The sequence below is a fragment of the Mesocricetus auratus genome, unplaced genomic scaffold (assembly GCF_017639785.1).
Source record: "Mesocricetus auratus isolate SY011 unplaced genomic scaffold, BCM_Maur_2.0 Super-Scaffold_4256, whole genome shotgun sequence".
Classification (NCBI taxonomy): Eukaryota; Metazoa; Chordata; class Mammalia; order Rodentia; family Cricetidae; genus Mesocricetus; species Mesocricetus auratus.
Window position 1 is genome coordinate 5,875,505 of NW_024429182.1, and position 20,179 is coordinate 5,895,683.

The 20,179-nt window shown below is 40.3% G+C and overlaps 1 protein-coding gene across 5 annotated transcripts in view; it reads right to left on the bottom strand.

The window, feature by feature from the left end:
* Vti1a (vesicle transport through interaction with t-SNAREs 1A) overlaps positions 1–20,179 on the bottom strand; it is a 314,916-nt gene that overhangs the window by 238,856 nt on the left and 55,881 nt on the right. For 3 of the 5 annotated variants that reach the window (XM_013116277.3, XM_013116274.3, XM_040742739.1), the window contains exons 4-5: positions 9,473–9,550; positions 3,277–3,297 (exon numbers count right to left, since the gene is read on the bottom strand). In XM_013116277.3, the coding sequence (XP_012971731.1) occupies positions 3,277–3,297; positions 9,473–9,550 (99 nt within the window). The remainder of the gene's footprint in view (positions 1–3,276; positions 3,298–9,472; positions 9,551–20,179) is intronic. The other 2 variants (XM_013116280.3, XM_005063451.4) reach the window with 1 other exon arrangement.

The following is a 20,179-nucleotide window of genomic DNA, read 5'->3' on the forward strand; positions in this document are numbered from 1 at the left end:
CCATGGATCTTGGAGATGCAAGCTGTATTGACATGCACACTTAAGCTAATACACCTAGACCAGTGCCTCCAAGCTCTAGCAGCCAGGGATGCTGACAGAATATCTCGCTTCCATCTTCAAAGAAAGGAAGTGATTAGTATGTTATCATTACCATTCAAAACGTGATTTCCTTATTCCCTCCCGGCATAGGTGACACATCTGAGATGCGGCCAGACGTTAGAGGCAGCTAAAGCCACATCAAAGCTTTCCTTGAAAAAATTTTTTGGGGGAAGGGTGGGGGAGATCATTAAAACAATGCTTTTAGAACAGAGAGACAGGACCTGATGTGAAGGTCGGGAAGCGGCAAGAGAAGTATATAATAATTAGTAGAGTTGTCTAATATACAGTGCAGAAATTAAGGGAAATGCTGACCCTCCTTCCAGAAAATAAACGAAGTAAATAAAACGGAGGAGGGGAGAAAAAGCCTTCTTATGTCACAAAAAGCAAAATTACTGAAGGCTGCCCCTGAGAAAAAGAAGAGCAATAGTGTTCTCTCTTTTCGGCACGAGTGTTTCTAAATAAAACATATTACTATTAAAACTTCCCAAAAATTGTGTCTTTGATTCTGATTGTCCTTATATACCGGCTCTGGGAGTAAAAACTGTTTTGGTTTTTTTTTTCCCGCCTCTGCATATTGTTTCCTACCCAAACAAAGGACTTCAAACTGGTGATCCTCTAAAAAAAAATCAATCTGACTCAAGAAAACAAGAGAAACTGTGAATTTTAGTCCAGATGAAGACAATTTGGTGCTTATTTTCATGTTGTATGAAATCCTAAATTCAAAGAAGACATTTAGCTTAGCAGAGATAAAAATCATAAGAACATGCTGGGGTTGGCTGTTCCTCCATACTTACATATGATGAAAGAACGAAAGCTACACATGTGTGGGATAAAGTGTTTAAATGCGGGCGATCTGGGAGACTCTAGAGCTACATGGGAATCAGAGTGTCCAAATGAACCTTAAACACTGCACATGCTGCACTGAGTAACTGTCTCATTCTTCTCAGAGAAAATCTGCACCCAAGAGGATGGTCAGCTTACGGGCAGCTTCCCAGCAGGGTTTCCCTTCCTATTTGGAAACTTCTTTACTCAAGTCAAGCTAAAATCAAGTTCTTGTAACGGCTGCGCTATTTACATTGTTCCCTCAGCTGTACGCTGCCCGGGTCGTTTAAATGAAAGGCGATGCCGTGCAGGGGCGCGGAGGCTTTCAACGTGCCTCCACGCTCCAGCCCAAACTCATCCTCTCTCCCTCTTCCTGGCCCTTTTCAAAGCAGGTGAGTGAAGCTGAGCAGGGGCTTCAGGCGGAGCTCTCAACCTGTGCGAGGAGCTGTGCAAAGCGGGAAGACGGGGATGCAGGATTCCAACAGCTCGGCACAGCCAACGCCAGCCAAAGCAGCTCCCTCTGCACTAGGGCATATCCTGAAAAGCGCATCACGAGGAAGGACGGGCACACTGTGCTTCCAAACGCAGCAAAGCGCTGTGTTTGGGAACAGATAGGTGCCTGCTTTCTGGGAAGGCGTGCAAGAACAAAATTGGGGTAACCCTGGATGTATGAGCGTGAATAAATCCTGACAGGGAGAAGAGCCCTTCTGAGCAGGCTCAATTCCAGCTCAGTCGCATCACCTAATCCACAAGAATTTGTGTTGCGCCCAAATCAAAGACCAAGGCTATACTACTCCTGAGACTGCCATTCTGTCACCCAAAAGGTCTAATTCTCCTGATAATAATTCTATCACACAACAGTTTCAGGAACATCAACATAACACTGAAACACATAAAACTGTTGACAAAAAAAAAAAAACAACAAGAGAAATTATCAAGCAGTGATATATTTCAGACGAGATGGGGACATGACTTTCCGCCTTTAGAATTCAGAACCCCTCTGAAACTGCACCATAGCATAACAACGATCTGACCAAAATTATACTTCTTGTTATAAAGCACAAGAATGCTATCCGTAAGATCACTGTCAATTCAGGGACAAGAGCTCTGTGGAGTTTCTTTGCGTACAGTGTATGTGCATGTGTAAGTTTGTGTATGTGTGGTGATGTGTGTGTATATATACACGTGCATTCAAATCTATTGTTCACTTTAGCAACATTTGAACATCCAGATTCCTCAGCAAAGTTAAGGATCTCTAAATAGAGAAAAGAGACAGTCTACCTCCCAGAGAAATAATGTTTCTGTCATTACTCATTCAGAGAGTAATCATTAGTGTAACTATACTGATTTAGTACATGCATATATATACATATACTTCCATTTTGGAAAGAAAAAAATAAAATCAAAATATGAGAGGCTACTGGTCCACTTTCTCCCTTTCGCTCACATGTCATCACTTTGGCTAAGCTAGGAGCTCACTCCTGCGTTCAGTCAGGAAGAGTTGTTCAAAGCACTGTTCCCAGCCTCGGAGTCAACATCCCCAATATCCACACAACAGCGGCCACCCCAGGAACCACCCAGGAGAGAGAGCAGCAGTCAAGGAGCACAATCCAGAGACTACTGTGGAGCTGTGAGCAGGAGACTCACACTGAGCAGGAGACCAGCCTGCGTCCTTGGGAGAAAACAGAGCTCAGCGCTACTGAAGAAAAAGTCATTAATCAAAGCATTGGTGGTGGGCTCGGCCCTCGTGGAGACAACACCACTCAGAGTCACTTGGACACAGTCGCAGGCACTGCTGCAGGGATTTCTCTGGCCCTTGACTGGAACAGCACTCAGGGAAAAGGAGAACTCATTTGGGGGCTGTTTCCTACAGAAAGGAAAGTGCTTAACACCAAAGCAAGATTACTACTGCCCCAAGGTGTCCTTGTACCAGGGCAAAGGCATTTACAATGCACATTTCCCCGTGGTATCTTACATAGAACCCCAAAATCTAGGGGTGGGTGATGTTTGCAGTAAAGTAACCAGGATCAGAAAAAAAAAAAAAAAGGATTTCATTGAGAAGTTAACACAAACAAAACAAATGGGAAGCAGGTACAAACAACAAGGCTCTGCACAGTTTTAAGATACACCTCAATATTAACTGTCCCCCAGTGTCAGCCAAGAACAGTGCCCCAAACACAGCTGTTCTGGGAGGATGGGCAAGGGAGACAATTTTTAAAGCCATAAAGTCAACAGTTTTGTCAAGTGTACATTTCCCTGGAAAAATGAATATCACATCCATCTCAGATTTAGAAAATAATTTTTATAAGAAACTAGAACTAAGGAGAAAAAAAAAGGAAGCTGGGAAATACTTACCTCTTCACGTAATTTTATCAACTGCGACATGAATGCACAAAAAAAAAAAAGATAAAAAGGGAAGTCATGGCAGGAAAGAAGATCAGCTGTGTGACAGGATACAGAATTAACACTGACAATTCATCTGTTTACATGTTTAGCATTTAAAAATCACAGACAAACACATTAAAAGAACCTGAGCATAGACTACATGCAGAGGGTTTTGAACAAATAAAGATCACTTTCTCACACTGTCACATTAAACAAAGAGAATAGTGTGAAATTCTCTTTTAAAGTACATCTAAGAACCATCATGAAATAAAGGGGACCGACTTCATAGAAGTCTATATTGTAAAAAAAGAAAACAAGTTTACCGCGCCTCTCTTCTAAGAAGGCACCATTAAGAGGCTTTGTATGTACAAGATTCCAGGATGTTTCTCTCTTCAGAGACGTGACAACTGATTTCAGATTTTACCAACAAATGAAAATGATCAGTAGTTCATGCTTTGGCTCCAGTAAGTATTTAAAACAACAACAACAACAACAAAAACCTCCTATTATTTCCTGGCTCAGTGCCATACTTGCACCCATGTAGTGATGGGTTGCATGGGTTAATACTGTTTCAGCTGAGCATCAACAAAAGCACATATCAGAAGAGCTGATGTCAAGATCTATGCTTTTTCTTAAGCAGTACAGCACTCACTGGGTGAGTTTTTATTTGACTTTCTGTTCCTTTGTCTTCTAGTAATCTTCATCTTCCAAACTGGGACATTGCAAAGCAAAGAACCCTCTTAATGTATTTGTACTGAAGTCCATTTTCACTAAAGTCAAATCAAAAACCACTCTTTTATTTGTTAGTAAGTTTGTCTATGGTTAACATTTTAATCCCCTACCTTTTCCTATTTTTGTAACTACAACAGATACGGAAAGCTCCTAGAAACCAAGAATCTATGAAATCATAAATCTGGACCAATCTGGGTATGGGGTTGACATCATTCTAAACCACAAACATTGCTGTATTGTTAAAATTACCACCACAGTTTCTACACTGAACAGAATAGAAGCCGTGCCACAAAAGACTATGAGCCACAGCCAATGTTTGAAATTTGCATCCTCAACCATTCAGGACTACGACTGATAATTTTTAAACATACAAGTGTCTGTAACCTCTGTTACAACACTTAACACATGCAGGCCAATAAACTAAGTGATTTCTTTGGAGAAATGTGCTATGAATGGTTCTCTACAATTCTCTCTATAAGTATCATGTTTACCACAGCCCTGAATCCTCAACACTTAGTGCTGTTTCAGTCTCAATACAAGGAAGGCAAGGGTGCATTTCAGCTTATTCTGTTATTTCATTTGTTACAGGGAAGTACTTCAAACCTGGAAGGAAGAGATCCAAATTGTCATAGACCCTTTTCAGAAAGGATTCGGAATTTACTGTACGGCATCTCAGTCTGCACTTAGCAAAATTTTAAATGGCAAACTTTAAATGTCATAGTTCAGACCAGACAAAAAGTTATTGCTTTTAGATATAGTCATTCCCTTCGCCACAGCCACCCAGTGTAGTGTGTCTCATCTTTCATGTGGAAAGCAACACATTTGTTCTCTAGATGAAGTTAAAATTTAAACTAAGATACCTGGCCTATCACATATTGGAATCTTTCTCTTAGCCATTTGAACATCACGGGAGAAAAACCGCAAACACTAAATCTCAGAGAGAGACGACGTGGGAATTGATCGCACAGCTCTTTTCTTTCTGGGGCGCTATTCTTCGGTTGACTATGATACTTAAAGGGCCAAAGTTTAAAACTACTCTACTGCAATAGAGTCCATCGGGGCATACCACCCTGCCACAAGCAAGGGTGTTTAAAAATGCTACCCATTTGCCTTTTCAATGGGTTCCAAACAAAAAACGTTCTATCGTGTTTGTGCTGCATGGCTGCATTCAAGCTCCACACTGGATTTGTAGCTAAGCTAGGTAAAGGGAGGTTTCTAATCTTCATCTCCCCCCCCGCCACCTTTTTTTTTTTTTTTTTTTTTTTTTTGGTTAGGCTGAGAGTTAAGCATCGAAGTAAACAAAGATGGTTGCTTTTTGAAAATTAACAATGCTTAGACTCTACTGGAAGGAGTGATTTGGACATTTACTGAGTTACTAGCTCTATCATAGACACCATGGAGGTGTGCGAAACCATCATTTGCACATCTTTTTTTTTTTTAAACAAAGATTTCTCCCCACAACCCCGCCCGGAATGCAGAATTTGATACAAGAGGTAATCTGTTCCTTTGTGGGCTGAAAAAAATCTGGTTTACGCTGGTTTGAACCAGTGGAATCTCTTGTGGTTAAGCCTTCTGCTGTGACTAAAATCAAAACTGCACTGTGGAGCACGCGAGGGTGGGTGGGTGTGCGCGCACGCGCGAGAGAGAGAACCTGGGGGGGCGTGTCACGTGACTCCCAGAACTCCCGAATTTTTTTAAAGCTGATAACGCCACTGCCGTCTCTGTCCGCATACAGATAACGAATAAATGCTGAACTCTATTAAACGCCCTTTACACATTATCGTGGGTCGAACACACAATTTTCTGAACTTATGATGACAGTCTATTTATTTTGCTAGAAATCCCAGCACCAACGAGCAGATTTGTGCCCGGTAATGATCTGCTCTGCCGGGGCTATATGAAATGATACCAACCTTCTTCAGATCTTGCGGAATTAAATTGACCGACTTCACCCCCTGGTCTGTAGCTGAAGTTTGACACACTTTACGCACAGCAAGCCCAAATCGGAACTTAAGAGAACCTTGCATTAAAAAATTAAGCAATCATTATCTGTCAAATATTGCTTTACCACAAAAACTTCATCATGTTGGGGACTATGCCACCATTTATATATTTCAAAAATCTTCTTTGTAGGATTTTCTCAAAGTCACTGGATCAATATAATTTTGCATATGGCAACAGAGATTCTATTACCGTTCCAAATGAGAACTTGGAGTATTTTATTTGACACCATTGTCACACTCCACTCTGAAAGTCTATGGTTCTATTCTATAGTCTGCTTTGTGCTTGTTTTGAGAATGGCTCTCATGAAAAGAGATCCAGAACTATTAAGCTCTCCACCCGGAGAAAACGCTACATCGCTGCATCCAGTAGCTCAACTCTCGGAGAAATGAAACAGTGCACACTGGAGGACACATGAGGAATACGGGGCACCAGGTCCGCAACACGGCTCCCTGTCTTGGTAAATCCAGGACGAGGTGTATTTAACTGAATGAAAGAGATGTGAGTCAGAAAGAAACTGTCCAGAGGAAGTGACTTGGAATGTAATTAGGTGTACATTATACTGAAGACATTAGAGATACTCCTCAATAACCCTTAACTGTACAAACGGGGTATCCCCAACCACTGCAGAAGTATAAATACACACCCAAGTATATTACTGTCATTGATCGCCAGCTAGAAGATCACATCTATGGCATCAACAGTCAGTTGTAGATGTCCAACAGAACTGGCCATAAGTGCCACAGAGACAGAGCTAATTGCTTGCTACTGTATTCATGCTTGCCCAAACGGTCACAAGGACACCGCCACTGTGTGTGTGTGTGTGTGTGGAGGTGTACAGGGCAGTGGAAAAGAAGTCTGTAGTTCACGATTGCAGTCATAGCCACTGATTGTTTAGTTTGTTTTCACCCCTACGGTCACTCTATATAGCTGACAGGCACATGCTAACTTAAGGAACTATGAGTAATTTTGTTTATACCCAACATTTATGTATGTATTAAAAGTGTGTATCATAAATATATGACAAGAAGGCCTGAAAGCCAGTGTGTCAAGAATGGATGTGAGCATAAACTTCTGTCCGGGTAGAAGAGAGTTTCTTACTTATACAGACTGTGGGTAGAACTCCCATCCAGAACACCTACCTTCTCAGAATCTGCCCTATAAAAATTTATTTGAAAAGCCCATTAAAACCTCTTCTGTAGGGAGACTGCTGAGTCAGAATAACACTGATAGAGAATAAAAGTTATTTTCAAGTGACATCTGAAGCCATTGGTTAAGGGTATGCTCATTTAAATTCCTGCATTATGACAAAGAGCCTCGACACAGGGTTTAATGACTTCATCATGGTGTGGAAATTCTGCTCTGCATGGTAACAAATTATCCAGAAAGCTTAGTATGATCTCTTTGAACTTTCACACCTCATTCAAATTTTTGGCTGAAAAGTTCACATAAGTCATAATCTACCATTTACATATTCTCATGACTGCAATTCACCATGCTGTATTTATTGGAGTGACAGCTCCTTACAAGCAACTGCAGGTTCCCCAAGCACTTTCAGAATCTGTAAGTTTGATTCATAGAAGTCCAGGAGAAATTTCTGCATAATCACTTTAAAGTGACAGAAATACAATTTGAAAAATTCAGAAAATATGAGCTCAAATCTATTTTTGTGGGGTATTTTTCTTTAGGCATAAAGATCACACTAATATGTACATAAGGCTAATATCTTAGGTGCCTTAAACATCAATTAAGAGACGCGAGCACACGTTAAAAGGGCCCTGTCAGAGGTCTACAGCATCACCACACTATGGAAGCCTGGGCTAGACTGGAGTCCTCTCCTTCTCCACTAGGCAGCAGTGTCAGACGAGGGAAAGTCTACAGCTTTTGAAAGAACTGATTTGAGAGCTACACAAACACTTTTTTACATTTCTTAGGGGTTTCTTTTCCTCTTGCAAAAAAGACAATGCTTTAAAAAAAAAAAAACACTAGTTAGAGAAGAAAATTGTGATTCATTCATCCAAGAGGCAAGCACGATCCAGCCCCACTTTTAAAAGGCAGAAAACATTCTCCTCTCATCCTCACGTTATCTAATCTATTATGAGTAGAAACCCCTCACAACATCACCCTTTATTTTTGTTCTGCCCCAGCCCCCTGTAGCTGTCCTCACGTTTCAGTCAGGACAGTTGAAACCGCAAGTCAAATCTGGGTGACGTCTGAACTCAGCCTGATACCATTCAAACAGTGAGGAAGCCAACAAAACAAATGTCCCGCTCAGGGGTTCTTCTCCCTTTTTCGGGTGGATGGATGGGTGCCTTTGTCTCGCCAGCCTCCTCCTAGGTCACGATGCTCGCTCACACCCTGACGGTGTGTCATTCGGGATCTGTGAGCATGGACCCCTCGGAGTGGGAGGTGCACCCTGCAGATTCTAGCACGCTGGACAGGCGCGCGCTGCACCTTCCTGTGGAGTCACAGCTCCGTTTTACCCAGTGAGTGGCTCGTTCAGGTGGAGGAGCAGCCATTGGAAGACCTGCCTTCAGTAGATATATTCAGGTCTTACCTATGGTGCTCCCTGTTACCCATCAGTCCCTAGGGCTGTGTGAGGCTTTCCAAAATCACGTTTACACCAAGGGTCTTGAAACACTTTTGAAAAAGAGTTGCGTGTATCATCATACCTACGTGAACTTACGATGTCCGCAGCACTAATTCAAAGAAAGAAGCAGGGTGCTAATTAGACTCGTGACATGACTGTGCCGTCCAGTGAGGGATGGCAGACAAGTTGTAAGACCCTTTTTAGAAGAAACTGTATCATATATATTTCCTTTCTGTATGCAGACCCTAAGGTGCATGCAAGCAGGGCTTATCCTACTGCTATTGTCACCACTGTCATCCCTCAGACGCAGGGCAGGCCTCTGCCTGGGTAGGCACACAAGTCCCACACTGGTGCTGTCATTTGCATTTCGGTGAATGTATTTTTAAGAAGCGACACAATGGGAGCCAGGGCTGTGCTGCTGAATTGTGAAGGCTTGCTTTCATTTGTTTTGCTGTGCTGCGAGTGTTGATTTAATTATGCTGCATTCCTATCAGAGCTGCATTATGTACTTTTTTTACTCCTCTCACATGTGTTGGAGGTGAAGACCTTGGCTTTGTCTGCAAACAGCGTGTTTCAAGTTATTCCTTAAGTACCAAATAATAAAGAAAGGAGAAGAAAAGAGTTTTTTAAAAGATAGCAGACAGTGATCACAAGGTAAAGGGTTAAATGTAAGATCTCCAAGAAACATTTTGAAGTTGCTTAGGACTCGAGCTTTGCATTAAACAGTATCGCTTCCACATGAGTTGCTGCTAATGCTGTTAGGGAGCAGCTTGAGAGCCCAGTGTGCCTGTGACCTCCTTCACCCTCCAGCCACCCACCGGGCCAACGGCATTAGCATTCTACCTGGTTCTCCGAGGAATTCCCATCATCCCCTAGGAGCTCATTCCGCACTTCGTCACTGTAGGCGATCCGTGACCTTTTCTATAAAACAAAGCAAAAAGGGAAAGAGCGAGATGAACGTTAGCAAGTGAACGCATCCAACCAAGCATTGTCGGTAGCTAGGCGTGCCATCTCCAGCCCTCGGGAGCCCCCTAACGGAAGCCTACCGGCCAAGATGTGCAAGCCTAACTCAAGGTTCCAGAACCCAGGAGCTTAGTGGAAATTGGAAGTTTGTTTTAAGAAGAAATACCAATCATGAAAGAAATTCCCGCTTTGTGTTAATGTTCTATTATTTCTCATAAATAGATTAGAATTAATTTATTCTTCTGCACATTGTTTGAATAAAACCACTGAACTGTAAGAAATACAGTTATACAGCTGCATAGTTTTAAAACCCAGACTGTAATTAAAACAGGAGAATAAGGGAGTCTCAGTAGGAAATGCACTGTACAATTTGAGCGCTAAAAATCTCCACTTCCAGGCTAATATTCATATCACCAGCTGTACACTGGGATACCTGGACAAGCACATCTGTATTTCATCACTGTGATGGTTCCATCCAGGAAGAGAAGGGTTGAAGGGCCATTCCCTAGCTGGCAGTAATTCAAACATCTCCAACTCCTCTATAAGTAATGGCGTAAGGAAGGGTAATGTTAGTGAGGGAAGCAGGGGAGCAGACAGACGGACACCAGGAAAGCAAACAAGGTTCCCAGTTCCTGTGACTACAGGCAGTGGACTGCGAGTCACCATATTCAGTGAAACTGTGTTTTGCGAGGACCCTACCCTCACCTGTAAACAGAGGGACATGGCTCTAAGAAACTCGGGGTTTATCTAAATACACACATTTGGGAAAGCTGGGAGCCTCTGAACAATAGTTGTGAAACTTGAGTCTGCTTATCAGGCCCTGCTTCATCTTCACCATTTCAGGGTTAAAAGTCATTCTGCTGCCTACTCTGCTTCTCAACCAACCAAGTAAAAATGGTCAATTAGAAAACAGAGGGTGGGAAGCTGTCCTGTCTTTCTCGGGCTCCTACAGTCTAGAACTTAAGGTTCTTGCTGGTTCTTCTATGATCTGGAAGAAAGTTACTATGGTTTCAAAGGATCACTGTAATCCAGAAGCAAAAGGCAACGGTTATGACTCAACTCGGTTTTGCAGTCCCCGGTGAATGACGCTGCTTTTCCTCCATCGGCTCATTATGCCTTAAAATCATACTATTTAAAGGAATCTCAGACGAGAACCACCACTGAGTTTCAGATCATTGGAAAAGCTAGTCTTTCTCAAGTGGGTGCCTTATCTGAAGCACAAAACACAGGAAATAATTTTTTGACTGTTTTCTCAATTTTCCCAAGTGTGACACATAAAAGGGAATTTGGCTTATTGCATATAATTCAGTTTATTGCTTTTCTGGATGTAATTAAGCAAATGATATGCTGGATCTAGTAGTACCCAGTTTTAAAAGGCTTACTGGAATATAAATAAACACGCACGCCACCCAGATACTGGTTTGAGGAAAACAATGTAGTCGCATAGATTTCTAAAGGTAACTCTCCTTCAGCTGAGCCTAGAATCTCGAGATCATGATGTTCAGCTGAGAGTTTCTTCTCCTTATAAACTAGCTCTAGATAGACTCAACATAGAATATTTCAGCATAAAGGAGACTGAGGCACCCACCCCTGCCTGCCCAGAGTCTCCCTCTTCAACAGTACTTTCGTGCCACAAACACATCCTAAAATTTAGCAGTGGTGTTACAGGGAGAAGAACAAGTCAGAGAGAGCAGTCCTTGGTATGTGCTCAGTAAGGGCATCTATATGTGGCCTCTTAAAAGTTCAGGAGTGGCCCAAGCCTCTCATTTGTGAACTCAGCAGACATTTTCTCACCACAGAAAGCATGTGCTTACCCTGCTTCTCTTGCTGAACCTACTGTGGATTACCATTTCTACTGACCTCACAAGGAACAGTATTTTAAAATGATAAGTCACAAGGTCGGCCCATGGTACAATACTTCGATCATGCCAAACCTCTTTGCCCATTTGAAGACCCCCGCCATCGGTCTCTGGCCAGTGAGGCCAAAGTATTTTACAGCATTAAAGAAAATGAGGGCCTTTAAGACGGGCTGATGCATCAGAGCGGCCCTTTGCATTATTCATTTAGTCACGATGGGGGACTAAAACATTCCACAAGATGCGAAAATATCATATGGAGATTGTTTTTGTTTCCCCCTTTTCACCAAATGCCAACAAATTGACATAGATTGTTCACTTCCATTATGCTCTTATTTAGAAGAAGAAATCACAAATGCAGAGCCCTAATCTTGCTCTGGTTAGGAGGCGCTGCTTTGACAAGCGGCGATAAGGAGGGTCCGGGCTCAGCCACAGAAGTGGGTGCGCCCACAGTTGAAGGGAGGTCTCAGGGACAGTCCTCCCTCGCCACTGGGACAGTAGAGACTAGTCTTGGAGGGCATCTCTGGATGTAATTAAGCAAATGATATGCAGGGCATAACAAAGTGGCTCCTGGCAGGACTGACTTGCACAACTGAAAAGACATTTCATTGCAAATATCAGGAATAACTCCCCATGAGAATGGCACACTACTGTGAAAATGGGACTCTGCACTAGAGCTCTGTTTTCCAAAAGTAAGACAAATCCAGGCTGTTCTTTATTAAGAATTATATTTGGAAGCCCAACATTGTCATTTTCTCATAATTTCTTAACATTTGATTTTTTAAGTAAACTGACTCTATGTAATTAACCATAACTCATTCTTTGAAATCACTGTGGCACTGTTTGAAAACAACAACCAGAAAAATAAAGACGAAATTATTTTGAATGACAAATGGCTTGTTTTAAGGATAGTTATTCCTAAAACATCAATAATCGTGTTTTCTTTTATGGAATTTAAAAAACCCCATGCTGGATTACTAAGTACCTACACACTATCTTAGATTAGAAGGTTCTAAGTTAATGAACTGACACCTTTATTGTACCTTGATAAACCTAAAGTATTTTCCTTTATTATTAAGACTGTAAAATCTGTACTTAACCAAATGCAAGCAAAAGAATTGGAGCTGGAAATGTCACACATTCAGCTACAGTTTGAAGGAACCCAATTCATAATGCATTTTATAAATAGTTAATGACTTCTATACATAAGCTAACCAGGCAAATCAAGAAATTGTCAACATTTTTAGTCTTGGTTGTCAGTTACCACCGTCTACTGGTGCTTTATGGGGAGCTTTTCAGGAAAAGTCCGAAGCTCTCTGCAGTTTGTAATCTACTGCAATTTCTGGCCTATATTATAATGGTGAAAAAGCTTCAAATGACAGTACTTCAAACACACACACACACACATACACACACACACACAGACACACACACACACACACACACTGATTTGAGAGCAGTCCTCACTTTAGTTGTGTACTTATGTTAAACTTACCTTTCTATGATTTAATACTTCAGACTCCAAATGAACTAAAGTTGAAAAAAACTCTATACGACAGATATGACAAAAATGTGACAAATTAACGATAGATTTCTTCCCCTGAGAAATTAGAGGTACCAAGTTTCTCTCACTACTCTAAAATGATGACAAAAGTGGGTCTGTAGTTATGAAAGTAAGAATTTCAGATGTAAAGATATTTTGGTTGATATGAACAGGATGCTTGCATATTGACTGGCTGGTTTTCTTAAAGCCAGATTCAAACAAAGGTACTTGTTCAGTTTGGTCTAGAAATTTGGCTCGAAATAATATACCCACTTGGCCTACACTCTGACATTTCCCAATTGAGCTCACTATGTCTATGGGCACACACTACAAAACCGGGAACAACAGGAATTAACATAGTCTATATTAATTAAAAATTGTCATCTTTGGTACTGCCTGTTGTATGACTATATGGGACACACAGAATCTGCAACCAGAATGAGGTTCTACAGCCTACCGCAAGCAAAAACGTAACAATGAGGTTGGTTTATTACTAAAGCATATATGAGAATTTAATTTCCATGTCGTGCACATGGCAAAGCGATTGCTTAAATTGCCTCACCTGGGAATTTAATGCAATGTTATCATCAGACCAGCCACATTGTAAATAGATTTATAATGCTTTCCATGTGCTGTGCTTGGTTGCATATGAATTAAGTAATGATCTGGTATTACAATAAAATCAGCTAGTTCCCACACCTGGCAAACAGGATATTTCACTAAATTAATGGCCATACAGCTATATCACAAGGCATAGAAGAGGAAACCATCTCCAAGGCATTTGACTTGAGTCTTACATGGGAAGCAAACAGCACCATGGAAATGTACAATGTCACTCTACTGAATGAGCTGTTCAAGACAATCTGTTTCTAACATCTGTATTACTGAATTAAGACTTTCTCATTCCCATTCAATCTTGGCCTAATTTCCTTCATTCAGTACTCTAATTACTAATCAGCAATCCGCAACATTCACAAACACTGAGAAAGCCCTTTATTCTAATCTGCAGGCTGCAGACAGCCAAGTAATTGATACAAAGTGCAATGTGGTTTCAGTGTAATGAAAGGGACAGCTTGTCCTACTTCCTAATCAAATTGGTCTACAGCGCCAGTGGTTAATAGATTTCTCTATAGTTCTAAAACAAACTACTCATGCTGGCCAGACTTTTCCATTGCTTCTACCATGTTTTTTAGTCTCTTTATATTTAATAATGCCAAGTTACTAGGTGATACACCCATTAAACCTTATGTTTTCAGAGCCAAAGAATTTAACTGCTCCAAAGAACTTAACTGTTATAATTAACACTTTGGGATATCTACAGAACATCATGAAATTGTATTTGTTAGCAAGTCATATGACTGCTGACCATTACTTCTTACCTAGTTTTACCTGGTTCTAATTAAATAACGCCATAGCACTAAAATGTCCAGCTAGCATGTTTGGCACCAAGTATTCAACTTCTAACCACACTTCTGTTTGTCCACAGTTAGGTTCATCCTTCCAGCCACAGAATAATTTCTGTAACATCTCACCCTACACAGTTCAGATAAAGTCAAAGTAAACTCACAAGCAAGAGTTTGATCATGGGCAAGTCCCTAGGATGAAAAGACACTGGGAGCTGAATAAAAAAAATAAAAATAAAAAACCGGCACCTCAGCCAGTGATCTTGGTCACATTAGGCCTTCTGAGCATCACATTCCTCATCTCTAAGATGGGTATCTTAACACTTACTTCTTGTGGTTATTGCGTGGTTGTAAATCAATCTTGACACTTTGGCTATGATAACCTTGGAAAGCATGGGCCTCTGGAGACCGGATGATAACACACATTGGATGCAATGAGGCTGACTTACACACACTAAGAACAAAAATTAGTTCATCCTTCCAGGATATGCTTGCGCAACACACCACACACTATTTGACTCGATAATTCTGATAGAAACAGTGCTGCAATTTCAGATGGTTTACAAAATATAAAGATACAAATAAAAAACAGATTGATTCTTCGGTATTATTAAAAGACATCGGTTCCTATCTGTTTCTTTTAAGGAATTATTACACTAAACACTGCTATCATTGTTCAGCTGTTTAGAGACTAAACAGTCTTTAAACTTTAGAGCCAAACATCAAGTGTCTGGGCCACATGTTGCCAATACTGAGCATCAGTGACAGAAATATATATATATATATGTATGTATGTATGTATGTTCTCATTTTCATTACATATTTATTTTCTCTGTGTGCATGTGTTTGCGCACACGTGCCATGCTGTATATGGAGGTCAGAAAACAACCTGGAGTGTCAGTTCTTTCCGCCTAGCATGTGAATTCTAAGTTGAGTCACCGCATTGGTCCAGGGATTTATGCTTCCTATCCAGCACAAACCCAAGGCTAAGAGACCACACGCACATCACCAGAGAGGAAAGACTACCATGCCCAGCCAGCAGGCATCGCCAAGTGGGATAGGCAATTTAGCAGGAGAGCATCAGATAATTCTTTGTTCTTCAGGGTGGAATAGGAAGAAAACAGACTTGAAATTCTACCACTTTTTAAAAAGTCATAATCACTAGTTTCACTTGTACTTTCAAGTATATTTGACATGTTTAAAAATGGGTATATATGTTTTATCTGTACATTGTGAGATAATTACACCACATTTCTTTTTTTTTTTTTGGTTTTTTCGAGACACATTTCTTAATTACTTTCTTAGAGTGAACTATAATACACATGTTAATATTTCTGTGCAAATTATGAGGCTCTGTATGTATGCATAAACACAGAGACACACACAAACCCATATGCGACCCATATGGAAAAGAATGCTTTGTGCTGTGCAGTGCTAAATGGACTTTTATTTAGCCTGGGAATGCTGGCTGCATCGCAGCTGCATCGCTTAATGGTCGGCAGCACAGGCATTCCAGAACTCAGGTAACTGCCCCTCCTCATTTCCTCCTCCTGCATTTGCAAACTTGGTCTGAGATTTCCATCTAGCACTGGTGTTTCAAACTTGAGCTAGCTGGGATCATGGCCCCATTTGCTTGTACACACTTGTAGTTTATAACTTTTGACACTGACGCTAAACACAGTGTGGCCATGTCTTAAATCATGTTAGCTTGTCAATTGACAATTAAGTTACTTCACTCAGAAAATCAGCATATGTTAGAACGCCCACATGTTGGTGGAAGACACCCAATTCGCTAGAGTCTTTCTGAGCACAAATTGAAATAATTCTACCGACTTAACCTGACATACCACACACACTGGAAATGATACTCTGATAAATGATAGCCAGGAAGCAGAACTTTTGTTTGTATTAAACTCAAGTACTAAATCAGGGTGTGTAAATTAATTTACACAATTAGAATTCATCTATGTAATATGTCCAGCATCCCTTGAAAAGCTGTAAGCAGACATAATTTGGGTCATTTACATATACAAGAACAAGTGATACTGGGTCTCCATGTAACTGACACCAAGGAACCAAACAGGGAGTTTGGATTCTGTGTGTTATTGTGTTGTCTTTGAACATTTTGATTGTTAAAGAATGAATGACACATGTTAAGAAACCTTGGATTTTAATACGGCTGCTGGATTAAACCAACTTACATATTTTTAAAATTCCTTCATTTCAAAATGGAAGTCAAAGGTATGTTGCTTTGGGGAAGAAGCTATGCTTTTGTTCCCACAGAAAATGGAAGGCTGTGGATTCATTCCGGGTAGAGATGGACCAGGTTTGATCGGGGAAGACCCCCTGAAAATCTTTACTACAAACATAAAGAAATAAACCTAGAAAAACTTCAAAATACGTAATGTATATTTTACCTACTCAAACATAAAATTTAAGAAATCATCTTTGACTAACTTGTGTTATAATCACAGTCTATACTCATATTAATATAGAAGTGCACATTACCTTTAAAAGTTTATGTATTTTCAGAACAAAAAGACCAGACATCAATAAAAAAGGATGGACCAGAGGATCCTACATCTCAAAATGCCTCTGTTACAGTTTCCTCAAAATTCTGCAACCAGAACAGCATCAAGGCTGCTGGCTGAGATGGTTCAATCTCACAAACTCCCCCAGCCAAGACTTGACAATTATCCTGATTTTCTCAAGGTTCCCCCCAAAGATACCAATTTCCACAGACAACAGAAAAAGGTCTAGAGAATGACACCCATATTCCCAAGAGATAGGGTATGGGCGGGGTTGGGTTACTCAATGAACTATGGATTTTGACATTGCTTAGGAGGATTAGCTACAAATTGTTTTTGGTCTTGGTTTTTTTTAACTGATAATAAACAAATGTTTAATGATATCACAGGTTTTAAAATATATAAGTGTTCTTAGATATTAACAAGTAGATTGATCTATCTGATTTATTTGGTGTAGGGTTAAAGAAGTTTTGAGTTAAATTTTGAAAGCTAAGCAAGTACTGACTACACAAACAAGTATTTCCAGAAAAGTAGAAATACTTAGAACTCAAATAGAATGGCAAAGAATGGTAGTGAAAACAGAAAGAAAACAAAAGGAAGATCATGAAAGAATAGGCACCCAGAATAAATAGGATAGATTAAAAGGTATGGAATGAGACAAAGATGAATTACAAGATATAATGTCACACACCACAAAATAGGACAATGTCTGTGGACAAAGGCATGCAAAACAGTATAACTTTGAATAAAAATCCAATATTACAGAAAAATAGAATTTAAGGTTAAAAACTGTCATCAAATACTGTGATAAGTATTTTAATTATATGCTGCATCATTTACAGCTAGGAAAGGCTAAACCTGTATCTTTAAGAGAAAAAGCCTTGAAATCAACAATTGCTTTGCACTAGTTAGAGAGGAGTCTCATTGGTAATATAAGAGTGCTTGTTACTCTTCAGAAGTTGGTCTTGGTTTTTAAAAAGGCTAAACAAAAGAGTTAAATTCCAAGATCTCTTTCTAAAGGGAAAAATGGAGATATGATATAGGAATGATAGGGGGAAAGGGTAGATTATTGAATTTACTTTAATAAAAAAACTATTAATTTCAAACTATTTTACATTGGTATGGATTTTGGTTTATTGCTATGAATTTAAAGCTATTTTATACAATATGGATAATTCTACTCTTGTTTAGGGTATTGTGCTTATACAACTTATTTTTAAAAAGTAATGTACAATTAAGAAATGCAGGTTAGTAGTTAGTCATCTATAATAATCAAACTTGTTATATTAGGTGTGTTTTCAAGATTAAACAGATATATTTATATAGATAGATGGTCTTTAAACACTTCAAAGACCTACAGGATATGACACTTCCATGTTTTAATAACATAAGACTTTCCTTGACAGTGAGACACATCTGCCCATGGAAGCACCAATTTACTTCAGAGAAGATGATGGCATCGAATAACCTCCATATGGAGTTTGCTTTCCTTATGGCAAAAGCTAGTCATTTGGGCAAAGAAACTGCCCTTGCCTCAACTGTTGACAGTATCCTGTCCAAACTGGACAGAAGGACAAAAAAAGAAAGCAACTGACAAACTTTGCCAAAACAAGGTAGGACAGTCCTTCAAAAATTCCTGCTTCCTGAACCAAATTCCTGGAATCCAGTTGCAGAGAAGGAGGAGTGATGAGCAAAGGGGTCAAGACCATGCTGGAAAAACCCACAGAAACAGCTGACCCGAGCAAGGAGGGGCTCATGGACCCCAGACAGACAGTTTGGAAAACAGCATAGGATCAAACCAGGCCCCCTGAACATGGGTGTCAGTTAGGAGGCCTGGGTAATCTATGGGGTCTCTGGTAGTGGAACAGTATCCCCAGTGTATGAATGGACATTGGGAGCCCATTCCCCATAGAGGGATAGGATCTCAGGGGAAGGGCCTAGACCCTATCCCAAATGATGTGACAGACTTTGATGATCCCCCATAGAAGGCCTCACCATCCCTGGGAAGCAAAAGAGGGATGGGACGGGGGTCAGTCGGGAGGCATGGGAGGGTGGGAGGGAGAGGGAACTAAGATTGATATGTAAAATAAGACTGTTTCTAATTTAAACATTCTAGACCTGTAGGCTAAAGATAGATGCCCCCAGTGTAACAGAAGAATTTTAGGTGACTATTTAGGCAACCAGACACTCCTGTCCTTAGGTAACATTTCACCCTGTTGGGGTCTTTGATGGAGTCAAAGTTTTCCTTAGTTATGATAAAAAGATAAAATAGGTATAAAACTTCAGGCTCACAAATATCAGATAGATAATAGAATATTTTCTCTAAATTTGCCAAAATAGGAATAGACTAGATATTGTAACTGGAATTGTTACTTCATAACTATTTTTGTTATATATATAGTTTTACTATGTTAAAATTAAAACATTCTCTTTTTTTTAATGAGACAAAAGGGGGGGAATGCTGTGGAATAATCTTTGTATACACTCTAAAGTTGTGTCTTTGCCAAGGCGCCTTCTTATTGGCTAATGAGGAGCTGACAGGCCTGTAGCAGGGCAAGAGAGTCAAACTGAGAGGATGCTGGGAGGAAGGGCGGGGTCACAGGAGTCTAAGGAGTCTGAAGACAGCAGGAGACACAGAGTGAACAGGATGGGAGGTGCATGCATGGGCTGACCGTCGCAGTGCAGCACACAGATAAATAGAAATGGGTTAATTTAAGTCATAGGAGCCAGCTAAAAACAAGCCTAAGCTATCAGCCAGGCATTTATAATTAATAAGGCTCTCTATGGTTATTTGGGGAGCAGCTGGTGGGATAGAAGTGATTGGCGGTCTATACGGGAAGCTTTGCCTATACACTGTAGCCCAAATTTTCTTTGAAAACACTTCAAAAGTTACTTCTGTGCTAGGATGATCCAAAACAAAACTTAATAAGGTAGAAATATTCAATTCTGACTCATAAGCAAAACATCCTTTCTAAAACCTTTTCCATTTTAAATAAATTAAAATCCTGTCTACTCAAAGGCTTTGCTTTAGCCATCAAGGGATATTATTTTTTCATCTCTAATATTTTATTCTCCACATGTAACTTCCCTTAAGTTTACATATACTTCTAAGTGTACCCCAGTTTTTCATATTTAAAAGCTTCTATTACCCTGTACCACTCTTCCTGGCTAATGCCCAGCCTCCCTTTATCCTTTCCTTCACATCCAAGCTGCTTCGTTGTGAGCCCAGCAGTAACCATCTACTGATGTCCACTCAC